Source organism: Mya arenaria, chromosome 7 (assembly GCF_026914265.1).
Source record: "Mya arenaria isolate MELC-2E11 chromosome 7, ASM2691426v1".
Classification (NCBI taxonomy): domain Eukaryota; kingdom Metazoa; phylum Mollusca; class Bivalvia; order Myida; family Myidae; genus Mya; species Mya arenaria.
In genome coordinates, this window is record NC_069128.1 from 58,231,645 (window position 1) to 58,258,897 (window position 27,253).

At 34.1% G+C, this 27,253-nt stretch overlaps 1 protein-coding gene across 2 annotated transcripts; it reads right to left on the bottom strand.

Annotated features, from left to right (window-relative positions):
- Positions 1 to 7,203: 7,203 nt before the first annotated feature.
- Positions 7,204 to 26,944, bottom strand: LOC128240602 (protocadherin Fat 2-like). Of its 2 annotated transcripts, none has more exons than XM_052957300.1 (5): positions 26,846 to 26,944; positions 10,320 to 10,587; positions 9,926 to 10,053; positions 8,962 to 9,030; positions 7,204 to 8,631 (listed from the first exon to the last, which is right to left on the bottom strand). In XM_052957300.1, exons 1-5 carry the CDS (start codon positions 26,898 to 26,900, stop codon positions 8,513 to 8,515), a joined length of 639 nt encoding a protein of 212 aa, XP_052813260.1. In that variant the 5' UTR covers positions 26,901 to 26,944; the 3' UTR covers positions 7,204 to 8,512. The 2 variants fall into 2 exon arrangements, with proteins under 2 accessions (XP_052813260.1, XP_052813259.1); XM_052957299.1 differs by lacking the exon at positions 26,846 to 26,944 and adding an exon at positions 20,698 to 20,779.
- Positions 26,945 to 27,253: the final 309 nt, after the last annotated feature.

A 27,253-nucleotide genomic window follows, 5' to 3' on the forward strand; every position in this document is an offset into this window, starting at 1 on the left:
AATGACTTTTCACGTATGACCCGTTCATATAATTTGGACATTGATGGTAAAATACTAACTGGTCTATAGTTCTTTTCAATAAAGGGGTCATCTTTCTTGAAAATATGGGTAACTAATGCTAGCTTAAGACTATTTGAAATGATCCTTGGCTAATAATTTCATTGGCCATGTTTCGGATGGGAACCTGTTACGTATCTTTGCCAGCAATGATGATTTGGGGAGGAGTCAGATCGATACCAGTAAATTTTTGGGGATTTAACTTGTCAATGTATTTTCAAAAATCTTTATCGGTGACCGGGTGAACTGAAGTCAGGTGACATTTGGCAGTTCTCTGATATTTGGCAAGACTAGGGTGTTTATTTTTAAGCTGAGTTCCAGATAATCCAATATTTTCTGCTATATTAATGTAAAATGAATTCATTTTATTGGCCACCAGCTTTTGATCAGAAACCAAATTCCCAACGTTGTCTTTGAGTATTTTTGGTTTATCTGATTTATTTGTAGGTTTCTGTGAGTGAAAAGGTTTAATTGTCGGCCAGAAGTCCTTAGATTTGGGTCCTCCACTACACCGTTCTTGGAGATTAACAGCTATAGATTCTCTTTTTACCTTGGTTTTGAGATTTCTGAACTATGTGTAATTTAACCAGTTGGCCATGTTCTGATTTCTGTTAAAGGTGTTTCTTGATTGAAGAGCCTTGAAAATTAGTTTACGATACCTAGGGTTCATGTAAGGTTGTGGATTCTTCTTTGGGGTTTTCTGTTTTACTAGGGCATGCTCGTCGACTTGTTTCAGTATGTGTTTGTGAGCCCAATAAATATCGTTTATGTCCTCAAAGATATTGGCCACATGGAACGGTACATGGGAAAGATGTTCATAAAATGTTTTTGTCAAAGTTCTTGTGTGAGCTGAAAGTGACATTCTTTTTCATAAATGACTCACGTTGTTCACTTAAAGTAGTAGCTATGAGGTTGTGACAGTAGTCGCTTAGGCCGCAATTAAAGTTAACAGTTTTACACATGAAAGACTTTGTATTGGTGAGGATGACATTAATAAGTGTGGGTCTGCAATTTTTCATAAACATAGGTTCAGAAATAGTATTTTCCAGGCTAAAGTTATCACAAATGTTATGAAGAGGTTTACTTTTTTGTCTGTTCAGTAAGACATAATTAAAAACTCCTATGCAGATAATAATTATGTTCAAACGTTATCAACATTTTGTCCAAACACTTGGAAGTATAATTTTCAAAGTCTGGATCTTACATCGACGGTTTTGATACAAGCACAAAATTCCCCATTTCTGCCTCTGGAATGACAGCTCGTAGCACTGGCATTCCAGTTGATCATTTTCCAGGTCCCTACGGCGTTTGAAGGGAAGATCAGCACGGGTGAAGGCCATCAGTCCTCCATTATGGCAGTTGCGATCTAGTCTTTCTTACTTATATCCGTCTGCAGTGAAGAAGTTGTTGTTGAGACTCTGATCCAGTTTGGTTCAAGAGCCGATCTGAAAGTTATCATCAAGGATTGTACGAATTGTCATGGAAACTGTACCGTATGCTCTTAATATTTATGTATATAAGCAACGGACGTTTATTGTTTTCATTTCCGAGAGTTTTAAGGTTGTCGAATAAATTTGAAGAGTCGCTATTTGTGCAGCAAGATAAAACAGAATCATTAGTCATAGGGGTTGTGTTGTCCGCTGTTGTGTCCTCGCCAGGCTGTAGCCAGTCTTCTTCAGGATCTGAAATAGAATGAAAAGAGTCATTTATATCTAAAAACTGGTTGCAACTGTCAGATGCAGGTAATCCTGGTCCATCTCGTCGCCGGGGTGTTATTTTCTCTGGTGTAGGGATAAAAAAATGAGTCTTAAAAATGAAAGCAATTGTTATATGCCAGGCATATGGCACACGGAGAACATGTAAATGAGTTATCAGATGGATTATTATTTAACACTGATGTAAGATCTTGGTAGTTTTTTTTTCCCTTTAGTTTGGAACATTTTTTATGAATCCAGTGACGACAGGTAGAGCAAAGTTAAATATGATGATATTTGCGTACATTTTTTAGGCAAACACTGCAATTATTCATCGAATTGTTACCAGAAGGTCCAGGGTTAAGCGAAACGTCGCCGCTCAATAGAAGAGATAAAGAAAATTTATTCAAATCTGTAAGGTAACATTTCGGTTTGTCGATTTTCCACCCGAAATCATTCCGTCCGAATAAGTTCTTCACCACGTAGGTCGAATTTCCATTTGGCTACCACACACCCGCTTGTCTAGGTACATTTATTTAATTTATTATTTCTGTTGTTTTTGTGATGTTTTTCTCATACAAATTAGTTAAACTTGAGGTAAAGTGAAGGTAAAAAGACAAAATTAAATGCTGTTTACAAATCGCGCTATACCGCGAAGCAGGTAACAGTCGTTAGCAAAACTATTTTAGCATTCACCAATCATTTAATATGTTTGCGTTTTCTGTTATTAAATACAGGGTTACATCCTTGTTATCAGTTATATTTTTTTTTTGAATTTAATACAGGGTTACATCCTTGTTATCAGTTATATTTCTTCCATAAATGTATTATTTAGTAAGTAGTTAAAGGTTTATCACTCAAAATTGACGTTTGTTATACATGTGTATGTATTGATTTTGAATATGTGTCACTATAAATGTCTCAGTAAGGAAGAATAGTCATTCATATAACCATGGTATTTAATCAGATTATGAACCATTGTCATGGTAGTAAAAGGTGAGGATAATCCTTTCCAATCTTTCCATTGACTTAACCGGAGTATTTCCCCTTAATTAACCGCCGAACAAGTTGAAGTTATAATATTTATACACACATGTTCCCTATGGCACTGGGTTTATTGATAGCTCAATAACAATAACGTCAGACAGGTCCTAAAATAAAGGAAGATACACGATAGAAGCAAAATCTGAATTCTGAAAACGATTTGATCTAAAACATAAATTCATGATGATACCTATCAGTTTGGCAATGGAACACTGGGAAGCAAGGTATTAACATGAACATTGTTGAATATTTAAAATAAAGAAGAAAGAAAAAATGTATAAGCATAAAAAGACAAAGACATACTGTAATAAATACATGTGGAAATGTAAAGTAAAAAATAGTAAATGTTTATCAATTTTTATAACCACTTAAACGATAGGATTGCTTTAATTATGTAACATATGGGATGGGATTTATTTGGAAACTCCTTGACTTGAATCGACACGTGTGTAGAGTTTGAAAAGGGCAGCTACCCTGAAACATTCAGGTGATTCAATGTGGCATTTAAATAATGTACCTGTATGTTTTACGTTTTGTATGTGAAAGGCGATTCCATAACGTCATGTTTTGTGTCCCAAACCCCGAGGATGTTATTTTCAAATGTATCGGTCAGATGCGATACTTATGTGAAAATCTTCAGAAACGAGCTCAGTACCCATTGAAACATAAACCCCGTTTAATGGTACAGGGTAAACCCCAAAGACATAGAACACAAAAACAAAAAATCACAAACAAGAAACATGAGACAACAGAGCTTAACTCCACAAACAGCACAGTGCATATATACTATATAAAACACTAGGTTTGTTTATCAAGGATTGTTAGGTTCCGCCTTGGAACGGTCAGTAAAATGTAAATTTACTGAAGGTCTAAACCAGTTTACGTGCCTCACTCTTATCCCAACAATCCTGAATAAAGAAAAAAAAACATGAAAGGTTAATCAAAGTCGAACCTACTTACACAAAATATTGCAGACGAATCCGCGTTTAAAAGTTTCGATTAGTTCATGTGTTATGCCCAAAAATCTGAGGAAGTTGTTATCAACATGTATCGGTCAGATGTGAACCTACTTACACAGAAGATTGCTGACGTATCCGCGTTTAATAGTTTCCAGTTAAGTGTGCATAATCAGCACGTTACATGGTTGTTGGTCAAACACATCATCCTTTTGTACAAGTTAAGATGTATTTAGGGACAATCATGATAGGTACTGTAAAGCCATTTGACCGTGGAACAAATACCTCGGCTATCGCAACTATTTACACCCTGAGCTGATTTTAAGAAGCATTGCAATTCAGACATTTTTGTGATACCCGATATGGATATAGATAATAAATACTCTTTTGTTTGCTGATGCCAAATTTCATTATTTATTAGTGGTCACTTCTTTTAACACGAGACCAATGATCGAAAGTCCCAGTAATGAGAAATATTCATTACAATGGCTACGGTGATGAAACAGATGTTTGTCTCTTCTTTTAACATGACTCAAATCTCAAAAATACCCAATTATGATTTATCTTTCATATCATCATGATAGTAAAATTGATGATAACCCTTTCAACACTCTGCAGTAGACTTTACTGGAGTATTTTCCCTTTCTTAACTGCCTTATCAAATGAAATATGAACACGTTCCCAATGACATTGAGTTTATTGATCGATAATATCAATTAGATTAAATAAAATACTTAAATGCCTAGTCCGAAAATTAGGGTAGTGAACGATAGTTGCTGGATTTTTAAACGCTTGAAGCAGAATTTGAAATTTTAAAACGATCTGAATTTAAACTTAAAGTTATTATATGACTCCTATCAAGTAATTAAAAAAAGGCTTGTTAGGGACTATATAATATAAACATCGTTAGTATTTGAGTCGGTGTGGCCATACAAACTACAAATACAAAATGTGTAATAAATTAATGTCAATCCCAATAAAACGACAGTACAACCTTAAGGATACAGTTCGCGAGCTTAGTGCAAAACGGTTGTAATTCAATGTAGATATAGAATATTTATGTTTTCTTGGATAAAGGATGTTTTTCTCCGAATAGGGGTCGGTTGTTTATTCGTTTCGTGCACTATTCCCGACGAAGCTGTCATAGAACTTAATCGAACTGATAGGAGGGTAAACCTACAAACACAAAAGAATATAAACGACTCAACGAAGTGAAGCTTCTCTTAATTGTGTTAAATAAGGCCACTGACAATGGTGAGGGTCAACCACAACATCCGTTTGTACAAGTTAGTATGTATATTGGTGACACGGTGCATAATGTAAAGGCGATTGAGCTTGAAACGAATACTTTGGCTGTGCCTTTTAAACACACCTTATGGAATATTGGTCAAGTATAAGGTACTTGCAAATGCAAAATATCATTCTGGTTATGTCAGAACAAAACAACAGGGTTTTAGCTATGGAGTTTTTTCAAGGTAGCTGCACCAAGTCCTTTTGTAAGCATCCTACCGCTCTCATATAATTGAATTCAATGCTAGCTTGGGCGCCCGTCTGCTTTCATATAATTAATTGCTCAATTAGAGAGTCAAATATTTAGTTTTTCTTCGTTACATCTTGTTCATTATTATTTTATAAAATAAATAATATATATATTGCAACGAGAACCCGAGTATTAATTCACTACTCGAGTACTCGGAAAAAAAGGTTTGAAATTCACGAAATACGCGATATTCAAGATGAAAATAACCAATATATACAAACATTAACTTGTCTTTCTCGAAAACTAATTCAAGTTTTCCGTGTAATCGAGTACCCGAGTACTCGATCGGAAGATTGTCCGGGTACTCGAGTATCAATTTCACTACTCGTTGCTATCGCTAATATAAATACAAAGGTTACATATTTGGCCGTTAAAACCTAAAACTATAATTAAACAAAATTCCTAACGTGTACTTTTCAGTTCAGAATGTTCCAAGTTTCACACAGCCCTTTTTTCTCACTTAGCCCCAGTCCTACTTCTGTAGAACCTGCCCTGTTTCAAACCTGGTTGAAGCCCTAAATAAATATACATGAAAGCGCCCTGCTCTAATAAAAAGAACCATTGCAATTTAATTATGTTTCAGCCAACTAACTAAATTAATAATCACACTTTTATGTTGGCTCATTCGTATTTAGCATTATTATACATTCCGTTATAACCTGCCACGTATACTCATTACTACGTACTAGGTAGGCATACATGCTTTTAAAGTCGTTTCGAATTCTTGTTGTTAATCTGTATTATTATATGCAGGTTTTTGCGACAGCTTTAGCTGTTCTCAGAATGAAAAAAAAAGCCCGATAACCATCTAAATACGCAATCTCTTTGCTGTGATTTCCCTTGAAGAGCAGATATAATATCTGCCACGTCGTACCAGACAACTGTGCTATATTCTGAGGTATCCATTGTGATTTATCCATAATAGTTTGGATATAGAATTGAGTATTATTGTCATTGAGGGTGCTTATTTTATTCAATTGCATATTGATGTAATACCTGATCAGGTTATTCGTAAAACCGTGATTGTGATTTCAACTTTTAACTCGCACTTCAAGTATAATGACCCCTACACATAAATCCATGTACAACAATAATTTTTTTTGCATGGGCCTTTTTAAGAAAATGTTGACCTGGTTTACAAGTTGATGTGGGAGAGTTGTATATCGTTTAAAAATGGTTTGGCATTTTGTCGGTGTGTTATTTTGTCCTTAAACATTTTTCAAAATAGCAACTAGTTTTGTCTATTGCTCAAGGACAGCACAGGCGATTCGTAATCCAATATCAGACAAATACAATGTCATTTGGTCGACCAACAAATCAATGCCTCCGTCGTCGGAATGTTGTACACACCCACCAACAGAACACCCTATCCCATTTTGTATCAAATTGCCACCCCGAATGGCCAGGTAAAATACTTCACTAAACGAAGGACCGTACGACTTTAAAAGTCATTATAGCAGCAAATGTGCTTGCACTCAAGCAAAAGGACACGCATGTCCACAAAACATTGAATACAATTGTGATGTTTTTCCATGTTTCTTGTTTGTGATTTTTTTGTTTTTGTGTTCTATGTCTTTGGCGTTTACCCTGTGCCATTAAACGGGGTTTATGTTTAAACTTTTGGCTACTGAGCTTGTTTCCGTAGTTTTTGACATAAGTATTGATCGTGTTACATAATGAGGGGACTTTTGGTAATTCACAGATGGGGTAAGCAAACTGACCAAACTCATTACTCTGTTTAGTGTGTACATTTAAAAACATACAGTGAATGCACTACTATCAACATTTGTCCCAATGTTTATATTTCATCGAAGTGCCCATTATTTCACTGTTTTCCTGTCAGAATTTACGAGGTGTACTTCGGAAGGACGGAATGGTGAGATTTTAAAAAACAAACTTCAATGGCGTTTTATATCATTTATTTTTATCACACTATCGGTAGCTTGTCAGATAAGAAATTGTCTCGAGAGTAACCAAAACGTAAAAGTCCTGCTCTAAGAAATCCAAGTGTCGTTACTGTGTTAGTAATTCATGTTGGATTTACCTAGGCTATTTCATGAAAAATCATAACGTATTTCGAAAAAGTAATTTGAATGTTTTCAAATCGAGACAATCTCCGTAAATCTGACTGGCATCCGAAATTGGTATACACACTACACACTTTATTAGAAGAAATATGGGTAATATAACTCATAATCGGTTGTACAAAACCAAACGGTTGAATTCAACTTGTTTGTCTTTTTTATATCACATATTTTGGATGGTGGCTATCTAAGCAACTAAGTTTTTATTAAAAAATATGTTTACAACTCTGAATCGTATGATCTTATAATAGATTAAACAGTTGACATTTTGTAACAAAATACAATTATCATATGTGTAAGAAACAAAACTGTCATTGTACAAAGATCAGAAATATATATCAAGGTATAATAATAAAAGCATGAATTGAAGGTATACAGCACATCACTTCAGATAAAACAGAGATAACACCTCGTTTGCGAAACACTGCGTGTAGTTGCACTTAAGGTTACAGTTGGTGTCAAAAGTTGATTGTACGTGTAGGCTCAAAGACATCGGTGCGCGTTCCTTGTGATTGGATTCAATTTTGTACAAGTGTTACCGTGTGTATATTGAGTTTGCTCAACTTTGCTTAACTTTCTCAAACCAATGGGAATAAGATTCATATCGGCTACACGTTTATAATTTATCAAATGTACCCATGACTTAAAGGTATTTCATTTGAAGAGAAGCAACCTCGGGTACGTACATGGAGCGTTTCGCAACCTCGCTGATGTCAACATTGGTTCGTAAGTTCAGAGAGTTATTATTTGGAAATATGTCTTGGCATAACCCATGGTATTTGCTAAAGGTTTAAGCAGAAATTTCAACAAAATAACAGCTGGAAATTAAAAAAACAACTAAGCATCGATTTTATTTTAAGAATGTTCATGGAATATTGGCCTATGTGTTATGTTGATTGTGGTCGTTATGTTTGTTTTATTTCATAATATGTTAATGATTGTTAGTTTTTCACATTTATCTGTTAATCTGAAATATCAACTTTGTTGACAGAGATTCTCTTCGGTAACTTTAGAACTCACTTAATTATATCAGATAAGAAACAATCGCAGACATAAGCACAGACACAAACATGGCACCGAAGGCTTCCGCGCCGCTGCATGTTGACTCGACACTCAACGTCACCGTTGCTGTTCCGGTTAGGGGTCCGGTGTCAGTGGCATGAAGCACCAACGTGTAGGTTGCCATTGTGCTTTTTTCAAGCGTCTTGCTGGTGTACCATCTGTCCCGTAAACGAAGTCAGAGTTGGTGTCTCCAGCTTAAAATAAACACATGTTATTATGCGTTAATATCTTTACATTAAACCGTGAGATTATATTCGAGATTTAAGCTGATTAAAATGCGGCCGCATATTCGTTACAATATCATTTGCCTGCAGATGTATTATGGATATAACATTCTAATTTTATTTTTCTTAAGCTTTTTCAAACATTTATTCAGTCTGAAGGTTACACTGTTTATACATTTGCTTGTAAATTAGCATTAAAACTACATGTAGTAAAATAAACAATATTAATTCAGGTAAAAGCACAATATTAAAACAAAACGACGAAAAACAGCTTTAAAATATTTTGAAAATGCATCCTACAGGCAATGGAGTATGTGACAGTATCGCTTGCGTCCGGATCTGTGGCTGTATATGTGCCTACCAGCGTGTCTGAAATGGCGCATGATCAAAATGTTATACATGTAAACAATGAATGAATTCAAAGAATATTATATATTGTTTAAGTTTATAAATGTTTCAATAGTTTTATCAATCGATAAAATTATCATCGATGTATTGACTGTTGGATTGAATGCTCCAGTGTTAACCAATTGATAACGAAATCAGTTAACGCTTCGTTGAAGGGGAAAGCTGTAAATTATGTATCTTATATTGAAAACAATGAGGATTAAAAAGACCAGGGGTCGAATTTCAGAAGTATGTTTTAAAAATGCAATGTTGAACTTGTTTAATCACTTTGGAATTCAGATTCTTTAAGGGAGTCGTTCAAGTGTTTTTTGGTCAAACGTGAACACAATTAATGTCGTATGATATGTGAACAGACTGCTTGTTGCTAGGATACGACTTCATCATGAGTTAAAAAAGAACTCAATTGTGAATCATTATTGAAAATGTGACAAAATATGGTATATTTAGCCGTAAGGCAAATGATAGAGTTGAAAATATTTGCTTTTAGCGATCTAAATTCTTACGATGATATATGTTTTTGTTTTGTTTTAATGTATCTGAATGAAATTAATAATGCTTAAACTAATGCATTTGAAACTTGAATCATTTAAGGCTTTAATATACAAACTGCTTTTCAAAGGAGTGTATGCTAGTCACTATTCGTTCATAAAAAAGGAAAACAAAAACATTACAATACCCATATCCGCCCGACAACTGTCCGATATAAATAGTCCTGGTGCTGTTGATATGACGTCATTGTCACATGGTATGTACAGCGTGATTATATAAAGAGAACGTTTAGCATTGAATGTTTAGCCTTTTAAAGAAACAACCCAAGACAACTAACGCATAATGTAAACTGATTGCTATTTTTTACCAGCGCCAGAGTTGTCCTCAACACACTCTGTGAACTGTGCCTCTGCGTACGCTGGCGCTTCATTGACGTCGGAAATTGTAAGGGTAATGGTGGCTGTTCCAACACCGCCGTCTACACTATCAGTAGCCCTGAAAGGAATCAACAACTAAGCGTCACTTTAAATTAAATAATTGAGTGCGATTAATTATGATATGGTTTTCGAATAGTTGCCAGGTTAATACAAACTAGGAATGAATATGAAATAAGGTGACTTTAAAAATATCGTAAGCATCCGAGCTTATTGATGAGGACTCAACCTCACATTTGTTCAAACACTTCTCCTAAAAACAGTAGCATAATACTCTCTAAATTTTAAAACTTGAGAAGTAAATGAAGTAATTATATTCATACATACTTTACTTTAAATATAAGAGTTTGAGCCGCTTCAAAATCCAGCGTCTGGCCAGTTGCCAAGGACACTACGCCAGTGCCTCCATCTATCGTTCCTTTACCACCCGCATCATCAACAAGAATATAGGGGCCAAGGGCGTTGTCAGCAGTTGCTGTGGCTGTAAAGAGGGGTGCCCCAGCAGTGGCGCCTTCTGCTATTGCAGTTGGGACTGGTATATTGCCATCTGGGGTACCTAAAGCATCAGGAGCTGTCCATGTAGTTACCCCTGCCTCTATCAAGAAAAATAAAATATTAATATGACATTTGCAGTTTATATTTGACAGAAAGGATAAACATCGTATTTGTGCTTTTAAAATAAAAGTAGTATGGCGATATAGGCGAAAATTTCAATCTTTGAGTTTAGAATATGCATGATAATGACATCTGCAAAAGTAAACTATATCTTCGAATGCCAAAGACCATTATATGGATCTTATATTTACTGCTTTACTTAAGAGTTATTGTATTTCATTTCATGTCCTTTCTGTATAGTTTCAGACATAAACAGTGCTAAATTTAATTTGGCGTACACCTTCGAAGTTAATTTACTGTACAAATACACTGGAAGAGTTATTTAGATGCTTCGCATGATCCCAAATATGTCAATTACAAGCAAGATTAAAATTGAATAAAACAATGATAATTTCAACACTGTCGACATATCTTAGCACCAGATTAAGCAAAATACTATTTTCAATAATTGAATGCAACTAATTCAAAGATCCTGAAAAAATCATAAATTAATGACTACACTACGGACTATTGGACTTTATGCGGGGCGTCTCTATAACACAAGGGTGTTGTTATCCGTAAACAGGAGTGTCTGGTATAGGTATAATAACATCTTACTTATGTTACTTACTGAAAAGCTTAGCCTATAGAAAAGAAGGCTTTATTACTTTTACGAGTGTTTATTACTGATGTGTGTAATCATGATTGTACAGAAAGCTCTACCAAGATAAATATCACTCTACAGTTCGTTTTCTTTGGTGTAAACAAATAATAGTGCCCTTTTTGAAGGGCCAATAGAACATCCCTCTGGTGGTTATCGTACCTACACATCTTCGGCACATTACCACTAGACTAAACTTACGCATTTAGAAGTTAAGAAAGTTTATCTTAACCCCCCAACCAGCAGTCAATACAATCTATTTCTTTAGTGATGCACATCAAACGTAATTGTGTGCGTTGTTTAAAATCGGTGTATCTGTTGTAAAGATACTTCTAACAGGTGTTTTAAAGGTGTCATTTTTAAACATAAGCCTGTTCGTGAATGAATGTTCATGTAACTTATTCTATTTTGCTTAAAGATGCACTATTACTCCCAAATAAGATTGATGACAATTAATACAATTGTTTTAATTTACCGCAAACGATGAATAATGTCAAAAACAATGGTTCTTATTAAGGGATACCGAGTTTAATTTGAAAGAAAGATGCAGAAAACTCGGCATTTCTTCCTTTTGAGACAATATACGATGACAATTAATATTTTAGCACTCACCAATCGTTTATTTTTTGCGTTTTCAGCTATTAAATAGACGATTACAATCTTGTTATCAGTAATTAATATATTCCATTAATGCATTATTTAGTAAGTTGTTAAAGGTTTACCACTTATTTTTATGTTTTGTTATACATGTGTATGTATTGATTTTGATAAGAGTGTCACTTTATACACCTTTATTGTGGTGTTTATGTGTTATTATCAGATTATTTACGTACTTACAAGCGTTTAAACATAGACCACATACGCACCAAAATAGCATTTTCAATAAATAATGTGATGTCATCAATCACTGGAACTTGCTATTAGACATTTAACGGGGGTTTATGTTTAAACTTTCGACTACTGGGCTTGTTGATGAAGTTATTCATATAAAAAGTGTACGTAATTTTAACCAATTCCCCTTCAATATACTTTCATTGTGATTTTTACGTTTTACACTTAGGCATTTATTTGTATTATGTCAATCAAAGCAAGTAAAATGGTGTGTTAATAGTTGTTATATATATATATATATACGTTGTCTTGTGACGTTACTTATATCTCGTTCAGTGGATGTTGGGATTTGTAACTCTATGTAGCTTATATTGTAATAATTTGATTATTTCGAAATATAAAGCTTTGTAAATTTTTGAGTTTTATTTAACGGTCTGGGTATAATTAATATTGCAGTTTTCTCTCATTGGCTCACTTCTATGCTAGTCTAATTGAATAAAATGATATCACATAGTGGACTCCTCCAATCCGTCCATGTTGCCGGTTATAGAATGAGTGCCAGTGATGCATTACTTGGTCTCTGCGGAAAAAGCGATAATGCAATAAAAGTGTTGTAGACACTCGCGGGGGAGTAAAATTTAAACTATTTGCGAGTCAGAGATGCAAGTTCGCGGAGGGAGGAATGAGTCGCGCGGAGGGAGGAATAAGTCGCGTATTAAAAGCGCCACATTATTGAGAGTGATTAAAAAGCAGCTTGGTACGGAGACAAAGCGCCGGATGTTTAAGGACAGTTGAAGTAATTGTCGGATTTCGCGATTCCTAATGATAATAGTTTAATATTTCTAAAGTCAAATCATTTTGCGAAAATTTGTCCTTAAGTACTAATCATACAGACAGTGTAGTGTCGAGGAAAGTTATCACATATATATATATCAACCAATTTTGAATGAATGGACTAGATAGAGGCAGCTTAATTTCGCTTTCGGTCCATGGTATCTAAGGTCTATATTGGATCTATAAACATCATTTTAGACCATATCGCTCCGTGTAAAAAGCGTAGTAAAACACACGCGATTGAAAGTCATAAAGTGTAGTTAAGTAAAACACAACTTGTACCGTATGCTGGTAATTTAATGTTCATTTCATATATTATATATCTTCATTTTAAAATAAATATTATTTTGTATTGTATTTGCGTGTCAGTATGTATCTAGATGTTATTGTCAACGATCCTTTATGTTTAAATTATTTATAGACTGAAATTAAACACATTATACACACTATATACATCTTTGTATAGATGACTTTGAATTAAGCATCTAATCAAAACTGTAAATGATTTTTCTTCAACCTGTCATTATCAAATTGCACATTTCAAAGTCAAACAAATAACAACAACAACCTTTAATGCATTGGCGATATTCATCGCAACAGCATAAAGCACACAAATGAGTATACATGTAAGGGTATCATATACAATTATCGATGTAATAAACTTATAATATTGAATTATTTTATTATTGAATAATTTATGAATGAAATGCCTGGAAAATTGAAATATTTCAGATTAGCTTCAATAGAGATTAGACTGTTATTGTAAATGTTTAAGTCAAGGAGTTTACTGGTTTATTATTAAGAATATATAGTTGGTATATTTCCCAATCATCGCTTACCGAAGGACTACGAACGACGCCGTGGTTTCGTATAAAGTACAAACTTTTTAGTTTCACCGATTTGCATATTTCATTTAACTTAACTTAAAGTGGCTTTACTTCACCCTTTTAACATTTTAACCCACAGAATGATAAAAAAAAATGTTCTGTTCTGTGTAAATGCTTGAACCCCGTTTAAATGACCCCGAGGGAAATATGTGCATATAAACGCAAAACATCACTGGTGTATTTTTGCTATTAGGGCGGTAAGTTGGGGCTAATGTGCCTCCGTGGGACATGCCATATAAACCTGATTTGCCTCTGGGGTTGTTTTGATTTAAGCCGCAATTTTCAGAAAATATTCGGCATAATTATAAAACTGAAGGACGAACATTGTTATATATACACAATTATTTATGTATTAAATATGTTGTCGAAAATCCATAGCAAAATATTTCTCAAAAAGCAACTGGTATATCTAAATACAATGTTTACGTCTGATTTTTCTTTTATCGCGTTTAGCTATTTGGTTTCCTTCTAGGCTGGCATACAAGAGTTAGAAGCTACCGCACACACTTTATCATATGCATTTAGTTTCTAATGAATCCAGCAGTGAATAAACATGAACAGCTAAGACTTACGTGTTTTTACCGTCTTATAGTCATTGAATGCGGTGACACTGGACATATATTAGTTTATCTAAATGTTACCCATGCAAAAGAAATGAATTAGATATAACTATTTCTATCATAGTTCACTGATAGTAGTTTTACGTATCACTATGATACATGTTCTGTTCCAACAAAAACTATTGGAGCTTTATTAAATATACTGGCATTTTTTTTATTTGCAATATCAACGCGTGCAAAACAACTACCAGATGCATTATTTTGAGGGGCGAAATGAAGTGTTGAACATATCAACGGAGTAACAGTGGATGTGTTTTCTCTTTAATAAGTACACTTCTTTAAATCGCTCAGGCCATTTTTTAGGGTAACATGAGCAATGCGTCTACTTTATACTTATTTCAGACATGTTTTTATAAGTCGTTTTTAATCGCTTGATTCAATGCAATTTTGTAGTGTGTATAACCAGCCGCCCGGTATGTTCAGTCGGTAAGAGCACCAGGCTAGCCCCACAAAAAAAACAACATTATGTTTCCTCATAAATAATACAGATAATTGTATTTCTAAATACAAATATCGTCTGATAATAAAAAAAATGATTTTATTTCAATAGCCGCAATTATTTTTCAAATTGACAGATACAATTACTTATTTCTGTTAAGCAATCGAACAAATATCACTTTATCAAAATATTTCACTTGCCGTATAATGAACACGAACTAATTAACTGATTCTATGCATGTTTTGCTTGATTATTTAAGTTCTTTGATTGTTCATAAAATACAACTTTTGCCACTCTTATATGTTTCACCCAAACCGTGTTCGTGTATGTCAAATCGTGTGGTTTAAACGAACACAGCATGTACGTATAATGCTGGCCTTATGTTGGATGGGGTACAGTGTTGGTAGGAACCAGCCTCCTGGTTAGATCTGTTGGCAAAGCGCCGCGTGTTTGCCTGCGGACATGGGATATCATAGCAAATATTTACTGTTTTGTCTTGACGACATTTAGATGGTAATGAAAACATCAAAATTGATTCCGTTTTCACTCTGCGACGATCCTGTGTTTCCCTTATTTTAAAATGGGTGCTATAATTTTCCAGATCACTAAATTTGCCTAAAATTCTCGTGTATTATTATATCATGTACAGTTTATTTCAATACTGAAGTGTTTTTCAGTAACAATATATATGCCTTACATTTTATCAATCTGATTGAATCATTTTTTCAATGAGTGCTCTGCTTCCCGCAAGCGAATAAGATCTTGCATTTACTTCAGATTAATATTTCAAAATATTGTTTTGGTATAAATCCAGTCAAAACATGAGTACAAGTGTACGCACGCTCCAGATCATTTCGATTTTGTTTCCATTTCAATTATAAAATTCCTTTTTATAAAACATTTTTTTAACAAACTATTATGTATATAATGTTGTTATTTCGGTGGTTTATGTTTAATCTTTATCAATCAAAAATCATTTGTGCGATAATACTGACGTCGTCAGTTTTATCCTGTTGTCGTCGCTTTTCTGTTGGTATCTTTTATATTCTCATACTGTTTATCCGGTCAAGTTATTCACAACAACGCATTTCTGTCTGCTTCAGACGTTATTCGAATGTATTTGTGTTTTATCATTAAGGTAAACATATTCTTTACATGGAATAAAGAATGACTAATGCTTCAATTATCTATCCAACTAATCCGTACGAGTTGTTATTCTTGCCGATTGGAATTAGGTATGTCAGTGATCTTCGGCAACCGCGTGAATCGGTACCCGCCTTGTGCCCTATCATTTTCTTCGCAAATTCAATCGCAAGTGGCCCGTTAGTAAGATACAAGGGTGCCTCAGGATTGAATGCGGACGTTACATGGTACTAGGACGGGAGACGTCAGATACACATACGATTTTTTAATATCGCACGGGGCTCGTGAGGGACAGATGAGGTATTGAATCACACATGTATATTGGATTGTAGAATACTTAAACGACTTGAAGAGCCTGAAACTCAGAACAGTCCGTTCCAAAATCATAAAATCCAAATCATACGGCATCCGCCCGAATTCTGTTGGGGCCGTACTGGACCGGTGCAATGTTGTCTTTAATGTGTATGATAGCTTACGGTATTTTAGAATTTTTCTCACATCGGAATCTTTCAACTGGGCACTCCCGATGCGCTTAACGACTAAATAAGAACCCAATGAATCACGCCAGATAGCCACGGTACCTTCGCTGCCGCCGTGGTATTTTGCAAACTTTCCATGTAACTTATAACATACTAGCAACCAACTAATGGTCTAAGAATATGTAACTGTTCTCTTAAGTTCAAATGTAACGTCATGACAAAACAAATAGGGATTACTAAAACTAAACAATGCATACTGGACCATTCTGTAAACGAATTCTTAATAGTATTCGGAGTTTGGCAATTTTAATTAATTTATTTATAAAATACAAGTTAATTTCGCTGATGGGTATCTATAAAGATCATTTTAGACCTTATCGCTCCGTGTACAAAAAGCATTCGAAAAAGATGCTTGATTAAAATTCAAAGAAGTTGCTTAACATAAACATAGCTTGTGCTATATGCTTGTAATAGCATGTCAATTTCATATTTTATGATTGTTTTTGTTTGTGTTCAACCCCAATTCTGAACAAAGTCACTCTTTTATTAAAGTAGATATAATTCATCTATGATTTCTTCGTCACAAAAACGCTGCTGACTTTAAGATATCACTAAGTCAGAGGCGTTCCAACTCCCTGTTTTGTATTTATTTATGTTCAAATTATAAGATAACAGTAATGAATCTTTCAATATAACAGATCACTGAACGTCGCATAACACCAAAGCACAGAAAACAATTTCCCAAAATGTTTATTCATATTTTATCAATCATAAATAGATACAAAGTAGACCCTGGCGGCTCTGAAATTCACAAAAACTGATGAATGTTTAACAATTTACTGTATGCGTTTTGAAGATGAAATGTTTGAATATTTACATTCTCATGCTCATGCTGTTATTTTCTTTGAAAAGAAAGTGAATGGAAATGTATTTTATTTCATCCCTGTTCCTCGACCAATTTTCTTTGCAGACAGACTTCCGGGGATTTGAATGACAAATGCAATGATAAGTGCAATGGAAAATGCAATACAAACAAATCTTGTCATTATTTTATAACCTTTTGTCAAAACAGAAAAGACACGGTGCATTTTGAATTGTAACGACTTTTATTTGATAACGACGCGTTAAACAGGCCGTGCTCTGTGTGAACACACCTTAGCAAACACAGAATAAAACAGGGGACAAAAACCAGCAAGGTAAATGTGAGCGCCGCGAACTTGTTCTGTATAGATTGCAACTCAACCTTAAAAAAATATGCCATATTAATAAAGTAACATTTTTTTTCTATACAATTCGTATTAAGTATAATGGAAACATGTTGTGTGTCAATTTTGCAATTTACTTTCCATTGCACTGATGCAAACAGTTTAAATCTTTTAACCGGTAAAATTATTATGTTCTAGTTCACTTATATGAGGCTTTATGAACAAATTGAACACAAAAGATATACGATCAGTTGTCAAATATTAAATGAAGACCACATTTGAAAGACATATGACTAAGGCTAACAGACACTAAACTTGAGACCCTCGACACAGGCAGATCACACATGCATCAGAAACTAAAAAAAAGATGTTATAATCTCACTTTCTCTAACACACTACATATATTTCGATCACAATCTTCGAAAATATGTTATGATCCGATATAATTTACAAGTAGGATAGTCCAAAAAATACTTTATACATAACCGCCTCAGTTTTATTTTTGACCGTCAAGTTTTGATGTAAAAAGGTGTAGCAACAGGTGCATCAAATAAAAATGGTATTTCCTCTTGCAGGATTGAGCAAAGTGGTTATTAGGGAAAAATAGGTGACACGATAATTGGATGTACGTGACAAATGGAAACTGTAAAGCATATCCATTTTAAACAATTATTTAAAGTTATTAATAACGTAATTTCATACTTTTTTATTTAGCGAAGTGTTATGTTGCAGCCCACTTTATTTAGTTAAAAATCTGATACTCGTTTCATCATATATTTACGAGATACACAATCGTATTCAACTCGTTTTAATATAAAATATTTTAGTAAGCATATCAAAATGCTCGCTTACTAACAAATTTCCTGAACTCGTTGACTATATGACGACTCATGACAGTTCCTATATATCTCTGTTGTAAAATAAATAGTTGGTATCGCATTTGCTTGTTAGAACGTGCCAAGATATTTTTGTCGACGACCCTTAATGCTAAAAGCTATATCTTTTTCGAGTCAGAAATTATCCATCTTTGTATATAAAGCATCCAATTCAGAACTGTAAATAACCCTGTCATATTAACAAATTCCACATTTTACATTGTGTAAGATACCATTTGTTCAGTTTCGCCGATTTGCATATTTCAATTAACTTAATGAGAGTTTAATTTAAATTTGTTTGTCAATGGCTTTGAAAAATATTTCGAATCAAACATGTGTATTAATACCAATGTATATATTTGAATATTTGAGATATTTCATAAGAAACAAAGTATAAAGTTTATTCTTAATTTTGCCATAAACGACTCGAATGTTATTTCATTTTAGTTCATACATTCAAACAGTTATCTTTCTTTTTATAAACCCTATAAACCTCGATCGCCATGCTAATACGCATACTGATAATTTATCAATGATAAGGGTAAATTTTGACTGATGTCTTCATGTATATTGCGTAAAATGTTAAACACGAAAGAAACTTTGTGATTTTGTGTTATATCTTGTGTGAATGTTTAGACCCCGTTTATATGACGTGAGCAAATTTATCCTCGTGAGAATTGTGGCCATATAAACGCAAAAAAGCCACATGTTTAAATTTACCATTAAGGTCTTGGGTCGCGGTAAATGTGCCTCCCGTTGGACTATCATGTCAGATAAAGCTTCTGATTTTGGTCGGAATTTTCAGTAAATGTTCGTCATAATTATAAAATTGTAGAGTGAATATTGTTATAAATACACAATTATTTATTTTATTAAATCTATGATTGTCGAAATTCCTTCTGCACACAATTTATTATATGCATTTTATTTAAAAAAAATCCAGCAGTGAATGAACATGAACAGCTAATATTAAGTGTTCGAACAGTCTTACAATTATAGAATGAGGTAATACAGGACATCTGTTAGATTAATCTAACAAAACAAAAATGAATTATATATAAATATTTATATCGCTAGTCACTGGTCATGACACTTTTTACATTGAAATAAACACGAACTAATATTTGATACGTAATCGCAGAAAATAAGACTATATCAAAATGATAAGGACATAATTAAACTCATTATCTGTATGCTTTACATTTAGCATTTTAGTTTCTGATTGTTCATAAAATATAACTTTTGCCAGTCTTTCTAATTTTGTTTCCACCAAACCCGAATTTGTCCGACACGGATTGGATGCGACAACGCAGTAGTACCAACAGTATTTAAATCGTGAGGTTTAAACAAAGCACCGCGTGCTTGCCTGGTGCCAGTTTTGTCTCAACAACCTCTAGAAGGTATTGATAAAGAAACAACGAACGACAAAATCATGCAATGCTGACTTTAACATGTAAGCTAGCTTACGGCCAATTACATATCTTCTCATATCGGAATCTTTTAACTTCGCAACAACAACTCCCGATGCGCCCTACGGCTAATTAAAAAAAAACAAGGTGCCTACAGGACAGTCTCGGTACCTTGCATGCCTCATATTTTATAAGTAATGTCATGATAATAAACATGCATTTTCTGATCTGATTTTCTTTTCTGAATGAATGGTTTATTGAAAATTATTGGAGCATTTCAGAGTTAAGCCATTTTAAATTAATTTATTAATGCAATACATTTAATTCACCTATGGTCCACGGTATCAAACGTCTGCATAGAGTCCATGAAAATACTTTTAACCTCATCGCTCCGTGTAAAACAATGTTTGAAAAAAAACGCTTATTAAAACACAAGCATTGAAATTCATATGATAGTATATAAGTTAAAATCAACTCAGCTTGTGCTTTCTGTAGCATATATTGTTGGTAACATTATGTCAATTCCATATACAATATGGTTATATTTATTTGTGTTAACCATTTGTCCATTACCCGATTTCTGAACAAAAGCACTCGTTCATTAAAGAAGATATAAACCAACTCTGAATTCTTGACTTGAAGACATCATTAAATCGAAGGCCTTTCAACATCCTTATTTGTTTTTAAATAATATTATTTAAAGTGAAATAACAAATGTTTAAACATACCAGATCTCTGAACGCCGCAGAACACCATTGCACAGAAAACAATTTCCCGAAACATCAGTAAATCGCAGGTGTGCGTGGAACGTTTTTCAATCAGCCGATATGGCGCTACAGCCCCGACCTGACAATTTATACTGCAGAATGCTAGGGTTTCTACGGCAGCAAGACAACATTACCTTATTTAGACAAAATGTTATGTGAGTTGCAATTTTCAATTGCAAACAAACTGACACTCGAGGACTCATTGATTTTATTCTATGAGAACTGTTATTAAATGTATTATCGATCGGCTACAAAACAGTGCAGGTGTCATCAATAAATTAATGAACGCCTTGGTGGTCCTGTAATGAACAGATACCAAACAAAGTTAAATACTGCACTGCCTGCGTTTTGAAAATGATTAATTTTATTGATTTACATTACCATGCGTTGTTTTATTTGCAAAGAAATTGCATCAAACAATTATAAGAAAATAGTTATGTATTGGTTCGATGCACTTGTACGGATTTAATTATTACTACGCGATAAAATTGATGTGTCATGCCGCTTTGCATAAACAACTGAGGAAACTGGGGTTGGGGTAATCACAGCAAGTTGAAATATGAGCCCGTGCGTACTCGTTTTCTATAAATTCTAGCTTCTGCTTTAAACTTGTATGACTAATAGAGATAGATTTTTTCATAAAATTAATGCATACAAACCATAGCAATCAGGTGCGTAGCCAGGCTTTACTGAATGTTACGCACGCTAGGAGGAGAGAATGGGAGGGGGAATATCCCTGTAGCCGTAGGGGCACTGATGTGTATTTGGAGGGATTTATAGGTTCGAGGCAGTCGACATTGTAGTAACCAAGTGATTGATTTAGGCTCAGTAAGCTATCGTGCTAAGAGAAACAATGATTATTATAGCTGATCTTCCCTTTATTCTTTATCAATATTTAGCTTAGCCCTCGACTTTGATGCCATTTTTGGCCATATTAATTTTTTAATTTTCAAATTGATGTTACGCACATGCGGAAGTGCGTAATGCTGGCTACGCTTCTGGCAATATACGTGAATTACATTAAAAAACACGTTAAAACAGTGTATGTCACACTTTCACATTCCATTGCACTGACTTTTGCACAACCTACTATCAATGCGGCAATTATTCAAAACTTTCGAAAAATTGCCGCATTGATAATAGGTTGTGCCTGAGCAATAGAGAGCCCCAGACGCTCCGGGCAGCGACAGAAAGAGCCAGGGGTTGCTGTTGGAACGCAGCTTGAGCACGCAATATGTTGCAGTCGATCATGGATTGTTGGGACAGGTGCATCAGCGTGATCCAACTACCAGACGTTTTTTGGCTCGTACGTGTATAGCTTTTCATATTCAACCTCAATGAATAAGCGGTATTTAAGTTACAGACACCTTAAGGCCGACACGCTTAAATCAAGAGCTCAGGGCTCAGTAGCTTCACCGCATAGGCTCAGTCAAAAACTATTGACACAAACTGCTCTATATATACTCATGTACGAAACGAATCAAAACTCAACAAGAATTTGACGTAAACGCTTAATGCTTGTTTTTCATGGACAAGCTCAGTAGCAATACCTTGACGAAAAACCTGTTTGTAGGCACCAGATATTAATCGGGACACACCGTACAAAATGTTCATCAGAAACAGACCACACATACATCTTGCATTTTTTGCCTTGAATTTGATAAGGAAAACCTTCACGTGTTTCAAAGTATATTATGATGACTGACTGATTTAAAGCACTTCTGTCAATGTTATATGTTGGAACAAGTTGAGAGAATTGTAAGGTTTTGCGCATATAAACAAGTTTCAACCCCACAGTAAATTTGCTCCATAGCGCTGTGTCAATCATTTTTGATAAAGCTATTGTGACGAGTTTTTGGACTTGTTTTGATGATAGTGCGTTTGTGTCTCTTATTCAGTGTCATTTGGGCCATCATCTTGTGCATCTCAACATGGTTTAAATTTGAATGTCTGACTACTGGACTTGTACATTGTATTATCATTGTTTTGTTTCAGCGCATGTGAACGATATAGGACGCTATTGGTTATTCTGCTATGCGCTTGGATCGCCATCGGCATAACTCAGATAAAAATGTAGAAAACAAACACAATTGTGATACATGTTTTACTTTTCTCAAATATTAATATACATGTACAAATGTTACTTTTGACACATCTGGGTAGTTATGTTCAATTTGAAAAAAGAGATTTACAATAATCTTACTTTGAATCTATTGTATACAATAAATAGGTTGGTATGGGTCAAATACGTAAATCACATTAACTTATACCTCTTGGTGATTTTTTTCTTACTTATAACGTGTTCATCTTATGTCAGGCATGCAAAGTTATTATGCATCAGCATTTACTTGTTGTAGGCTTAAGAAAGAAGGAAATAGAAAAATTGTGAAAAAGGCTGAGATATTCAGCAATCAGAACCAAAATGGCCATCATAATGCAGAATTCTCAATGAAGGAAGATAAGCCAAAACACACGAGCAGTGTTGACGAACAAATAAAATGACCCAAAAAACGATTTACTTTGGATAAATTGGACAATTTGACACTTATCCCAATATGTTATAACAATTATCTTCGTAGATTCAATTCGCAAGAAATTTTATCTGCTCTATGTATTGTCATTTGTATATTATAACATATATAATAATCGAAATAGCTAATACTCTTATAGATTGACTTTAAACTAAACTTTTCATTAAAACGTTCACAAACAAAGTAGCCCGTACACTGGTCCTAGAGCGAAAACTCCTATACTGTATAAATAAACTTGTGCATTAAAAAAACGGTCACCCTTCGACTCACAATCGCATTGTACTCAATCATATGTAATTTTATCAGAACTTTATTGAAACGTATACCAGGAACTCGTTGTCAGGCATCAACAAAATTAATAGCGTATATAATGCGATGAAATTGCATGTTTCAAAGATAAAACATCATAAAAAGTTCAATTTATAAATATTTTGTTATTATTATCTTAAAATGTGCCACCAAATGCTATGTTTCGTCAAAAAACGTTAAAAAAACTATAGAAAATATACTTGAATATAAAATTGTGTTCATGATTGCGTCATAGCTACTGTATGGTATTTGTTTAAACATGTTAAAAAATAGCTCTATTGAAACACAGCTTAAAGCAATCGTTGCCAATAATATCAATTATATAAATGAATCCCTTGTGAAATGTGTTCTAGATCTCCGTTGTTTGTTTTATTAAATTGTTAAAAGCAATATATTTTTAGAGTCAGAAATTAAATGCATACCACATTACAAATCCATCTTTGTATAGAATGCTCTGAATTAAGCATTGAATCAGAAACTGTAAATAACCCTGTTTGAATTTGTTTTTCAATGGTCTTGAATGTATATATTTAAATATTTGAGATATTTTATAAAAATAAAGTATAAAGTTTATTCTTAACTTTGCCAAAAACGAATCGAATGCTATTTCATTTTATTTGATTCATTCAAACAGTTATTTTTCTTTTTATTAACCCTATTAACCTCGATCGGCATGTTTTCACGCATACGTGATAATTTATCAATTATAAAGGGTAAATATTTACTGATGTTTTTATGTATATTGCCTGAACTTTTGAACAGGAAAGAAGCTTTGTTATGTTATGGTTTGTTCTGTGCAAATGTTTAGACCCTGTTTATATGGCGTGTGCAAATGTATTCCCGGGAGAAATGTGTACATGTAAGCCACTTGTGTAAATTTACCATTAGGGACTTGAGTTGAGGTTAATGTGCCCCATTGGGACTATCATGTCATATAAACCTTCTGATTTTGTCGGATTTATCAGTAAATATTCGTCATAGTAATAAAATTGTAGAGCGAACATTGTTATAAATACTGCTGTCGAAATTCCTTGGCAAAGTATTCCTAATAAGCGACTGATATGTCTACAACAATGTTTAGATCTGATTGTGTTTCTTATTTAGTTTCTTCGGGGTGTGTATACAAGAGTTATACAATACAATTTATCATGTGCATGTTGTTTCGGAATAATCGAATAGTGAATATACATAAACAGCTAAGTGTTCTAACAGTCTTACAATCGTTGAGGTGACACAGGGCATCAGTTAGTTTAATCTAAAGTTACTTAAGAGAATAAAATGATTAGATATTTATATCACAAGTCACTGGCAAGAGTTTAATCGAAAAAAAAATTCGAACTTTATTAAAAATAGTTAGTTTTTTATATTGAGGGATGAGGTACAGTGTGGGTAGGAACCAGCCGTCAGGTAAGATATGTTGATAAAGTGCAGCGTGTTTGCCTGTGGAAATGGGTTTTCACAACAGACAATTACTGTTTTGTCTTGTAGGTAATGAAAACGGAATAACGACTAAAGTATTTCAGGCAGAAGTGATTTTAGTTTGGTCAAATAACTGAAAAACATTATAAATGATTCCCTTAAGATTCTCTTAATTTTCAAATGGCCGCTGTCCTTTTCCAGATCACTAAAATTGCCTAAAATTATATTGTAAAGAATATATTATGTGCAGTTGATTTTAGTAGTGAAATGTATTTCAATGACAATGTATACGTTTATATCTTTCATTTTATCAATCTGAGTGAATCCTGGATTCAATGAGTGCTCTGTTTCCCGCAAGCAAAAAAGAGCTAGCATGTACGCAAGATTAATATTTTGAATCATTGTTATGGTTAATGTTCAATTAAAAGCATAAGTTGGAATGTACGCATGCTCCAGAATGCTTCGATTATGTTTCTATTTTAATCTTTAAATTCCTTACTTATAATGCAATTATTAAAGCATTTTTATATGTATATTGTTGTTATTTCGGTGGTTTATGTTAATCTGTATCATACAAACACTCATTAGTGTCATAATACCGACGTACCAGTAAGTTAAAAATAATAGTCTGTGTTGTCGTCGCTTTTCAGTAGTTTGGCCCTGCTTTTAATAATATTCTAATAGTGTTGCCCTGCCAATATATTTACAACAACGCATTTCTGTCCGTTTACGAAGTTATTCGATATAATTCCGGCTTGATGATGAACGTTAAATTAATCTTGACATGGAATTAATAATGACGTATGCTACAATCAGCTATCCACCTGACCCGCTGTTATTCTACATAGAGCGGTTTTCTACGAATTCTGCAAATCATGATGTCAGTGGTCTTTGGTAAACGTGTTAAGCAGGACCCGCGTTATGCCCTATCATTGTTTCGCGAATTCAATCGCGAGGAGTCCGTAAGTAAGATAAAATGGTACTGCGTGATTTCATGCGGCTGCCTCACGGTACTGGGACGTTCTAGAGCCGTCAGATACACGTTATATTTTTTTTAACATCGTACGGGGCTCGCGAATGACTCGCAGGGACATGGTTAGGTACTTGAACGATGAAGGGCCCGAAATTTCCTAAAGTCAGTCACGAAATCGTACGGCATCCGCTCGAATCTTGTTGGGACCGTTCTGTGACGGTACACGGCTGTCTCCAACGTGTATGCTAGCTTAAGGTAAATTAGAAATGTTCTCACATCGGACTAAAATCTCCCGATGCGACCTACGGCTGATAAAGATCTCCAAGGCGCCCGCCGGATAGCCACGGTACCCTTGCTGCTGCCGTGACATTTTGCAATCATTCCACGTTATTTTTAGTTCAAATGTAACATCATGACAATAAACATGCGTTTTGCGAATGTTTGATTTCAAACATTTATGGATAATCTAAGAAAACGAGCATAATGTACCATTCTTTAAATACATTCTAAAAGTATCGGAGCATTTCAGAGTTTTACAAACTTAATTAAATTATTAATTTAATGCCACTTAATTATTGTAGGAACCTCGGTATCAAAGGTTTACATTGAATCAATGAAAATCATTTTAGACCTTATCGCTCTATGCAAAATAGCACTTGCAGAATTGAACCTTTGTAAACCACAAGCGATTGAAATTCATATATATGTTGGTTAAAATAAAAACAACTTTTGCTGTTTGCTGGTTAAAGAATGTCACTTTCACATATTACATTATTTTAATTATTTAATTTTATTTTCAACCAGATTTCTGAACGAAAACACTCGCTCTTTAAGGTAGATATAAATCATATAAAAATAAATGAATCTTTTAACATACCATATATCTGAACGCCGCAGAACACCAAAACACAAAAAACAAATTCCCGAAACATGCTGGCAAACTAGATCGCAGTTGTGTGTGGAGCGTTTTTGAATCAGCCGGTAAGGCGCTAGAGCTCTGGTCCGACAATTTATACTGCAAAATTCTACGGTTTCTACGACAGCAGTAAACATTGCCTTATTTAGACAAAATTTGACACAAATAGCAATTTTTCATCACAAACAAACTGACACTACAAAACACATCGACATTAATTTAATTAATATTAATATTATTCGAATAGTTTCAATGTGATTCAAATTTATTTTGCAGACACCATTAATAAATACAAAGTAGTCCCTGGCGGTTTTGAAATACAGGAATACGAGCTCATTTCAAAAGATGCACCAAAATATGCAAATTTTA

Bases quoted from the DNA above. Each gene is read 5' to 3' on its own strand.
- LOC128240602 (XM_052957300.1), bottom strand. From the start codon at position 26,900: ATGTTTCGGGAATTTGTTTTTTGTGTTTTGGTGTTCTGCGGCGTTCAG. The intron at 10,588-26,845 runs GTATGTTAAAAG...TTTTCTTGATAG, and splicing joins CTGCGGCGTTCAGATATATG to AGGCAGGGGTAACTACATGG. The intron at 8,632-8,961 runs GTAGGATGCATT...GTTTATTTTAAG, and splicing joins TGTCACATACTCCATTGCCT to CTGGAGACACCAACTCTGAC.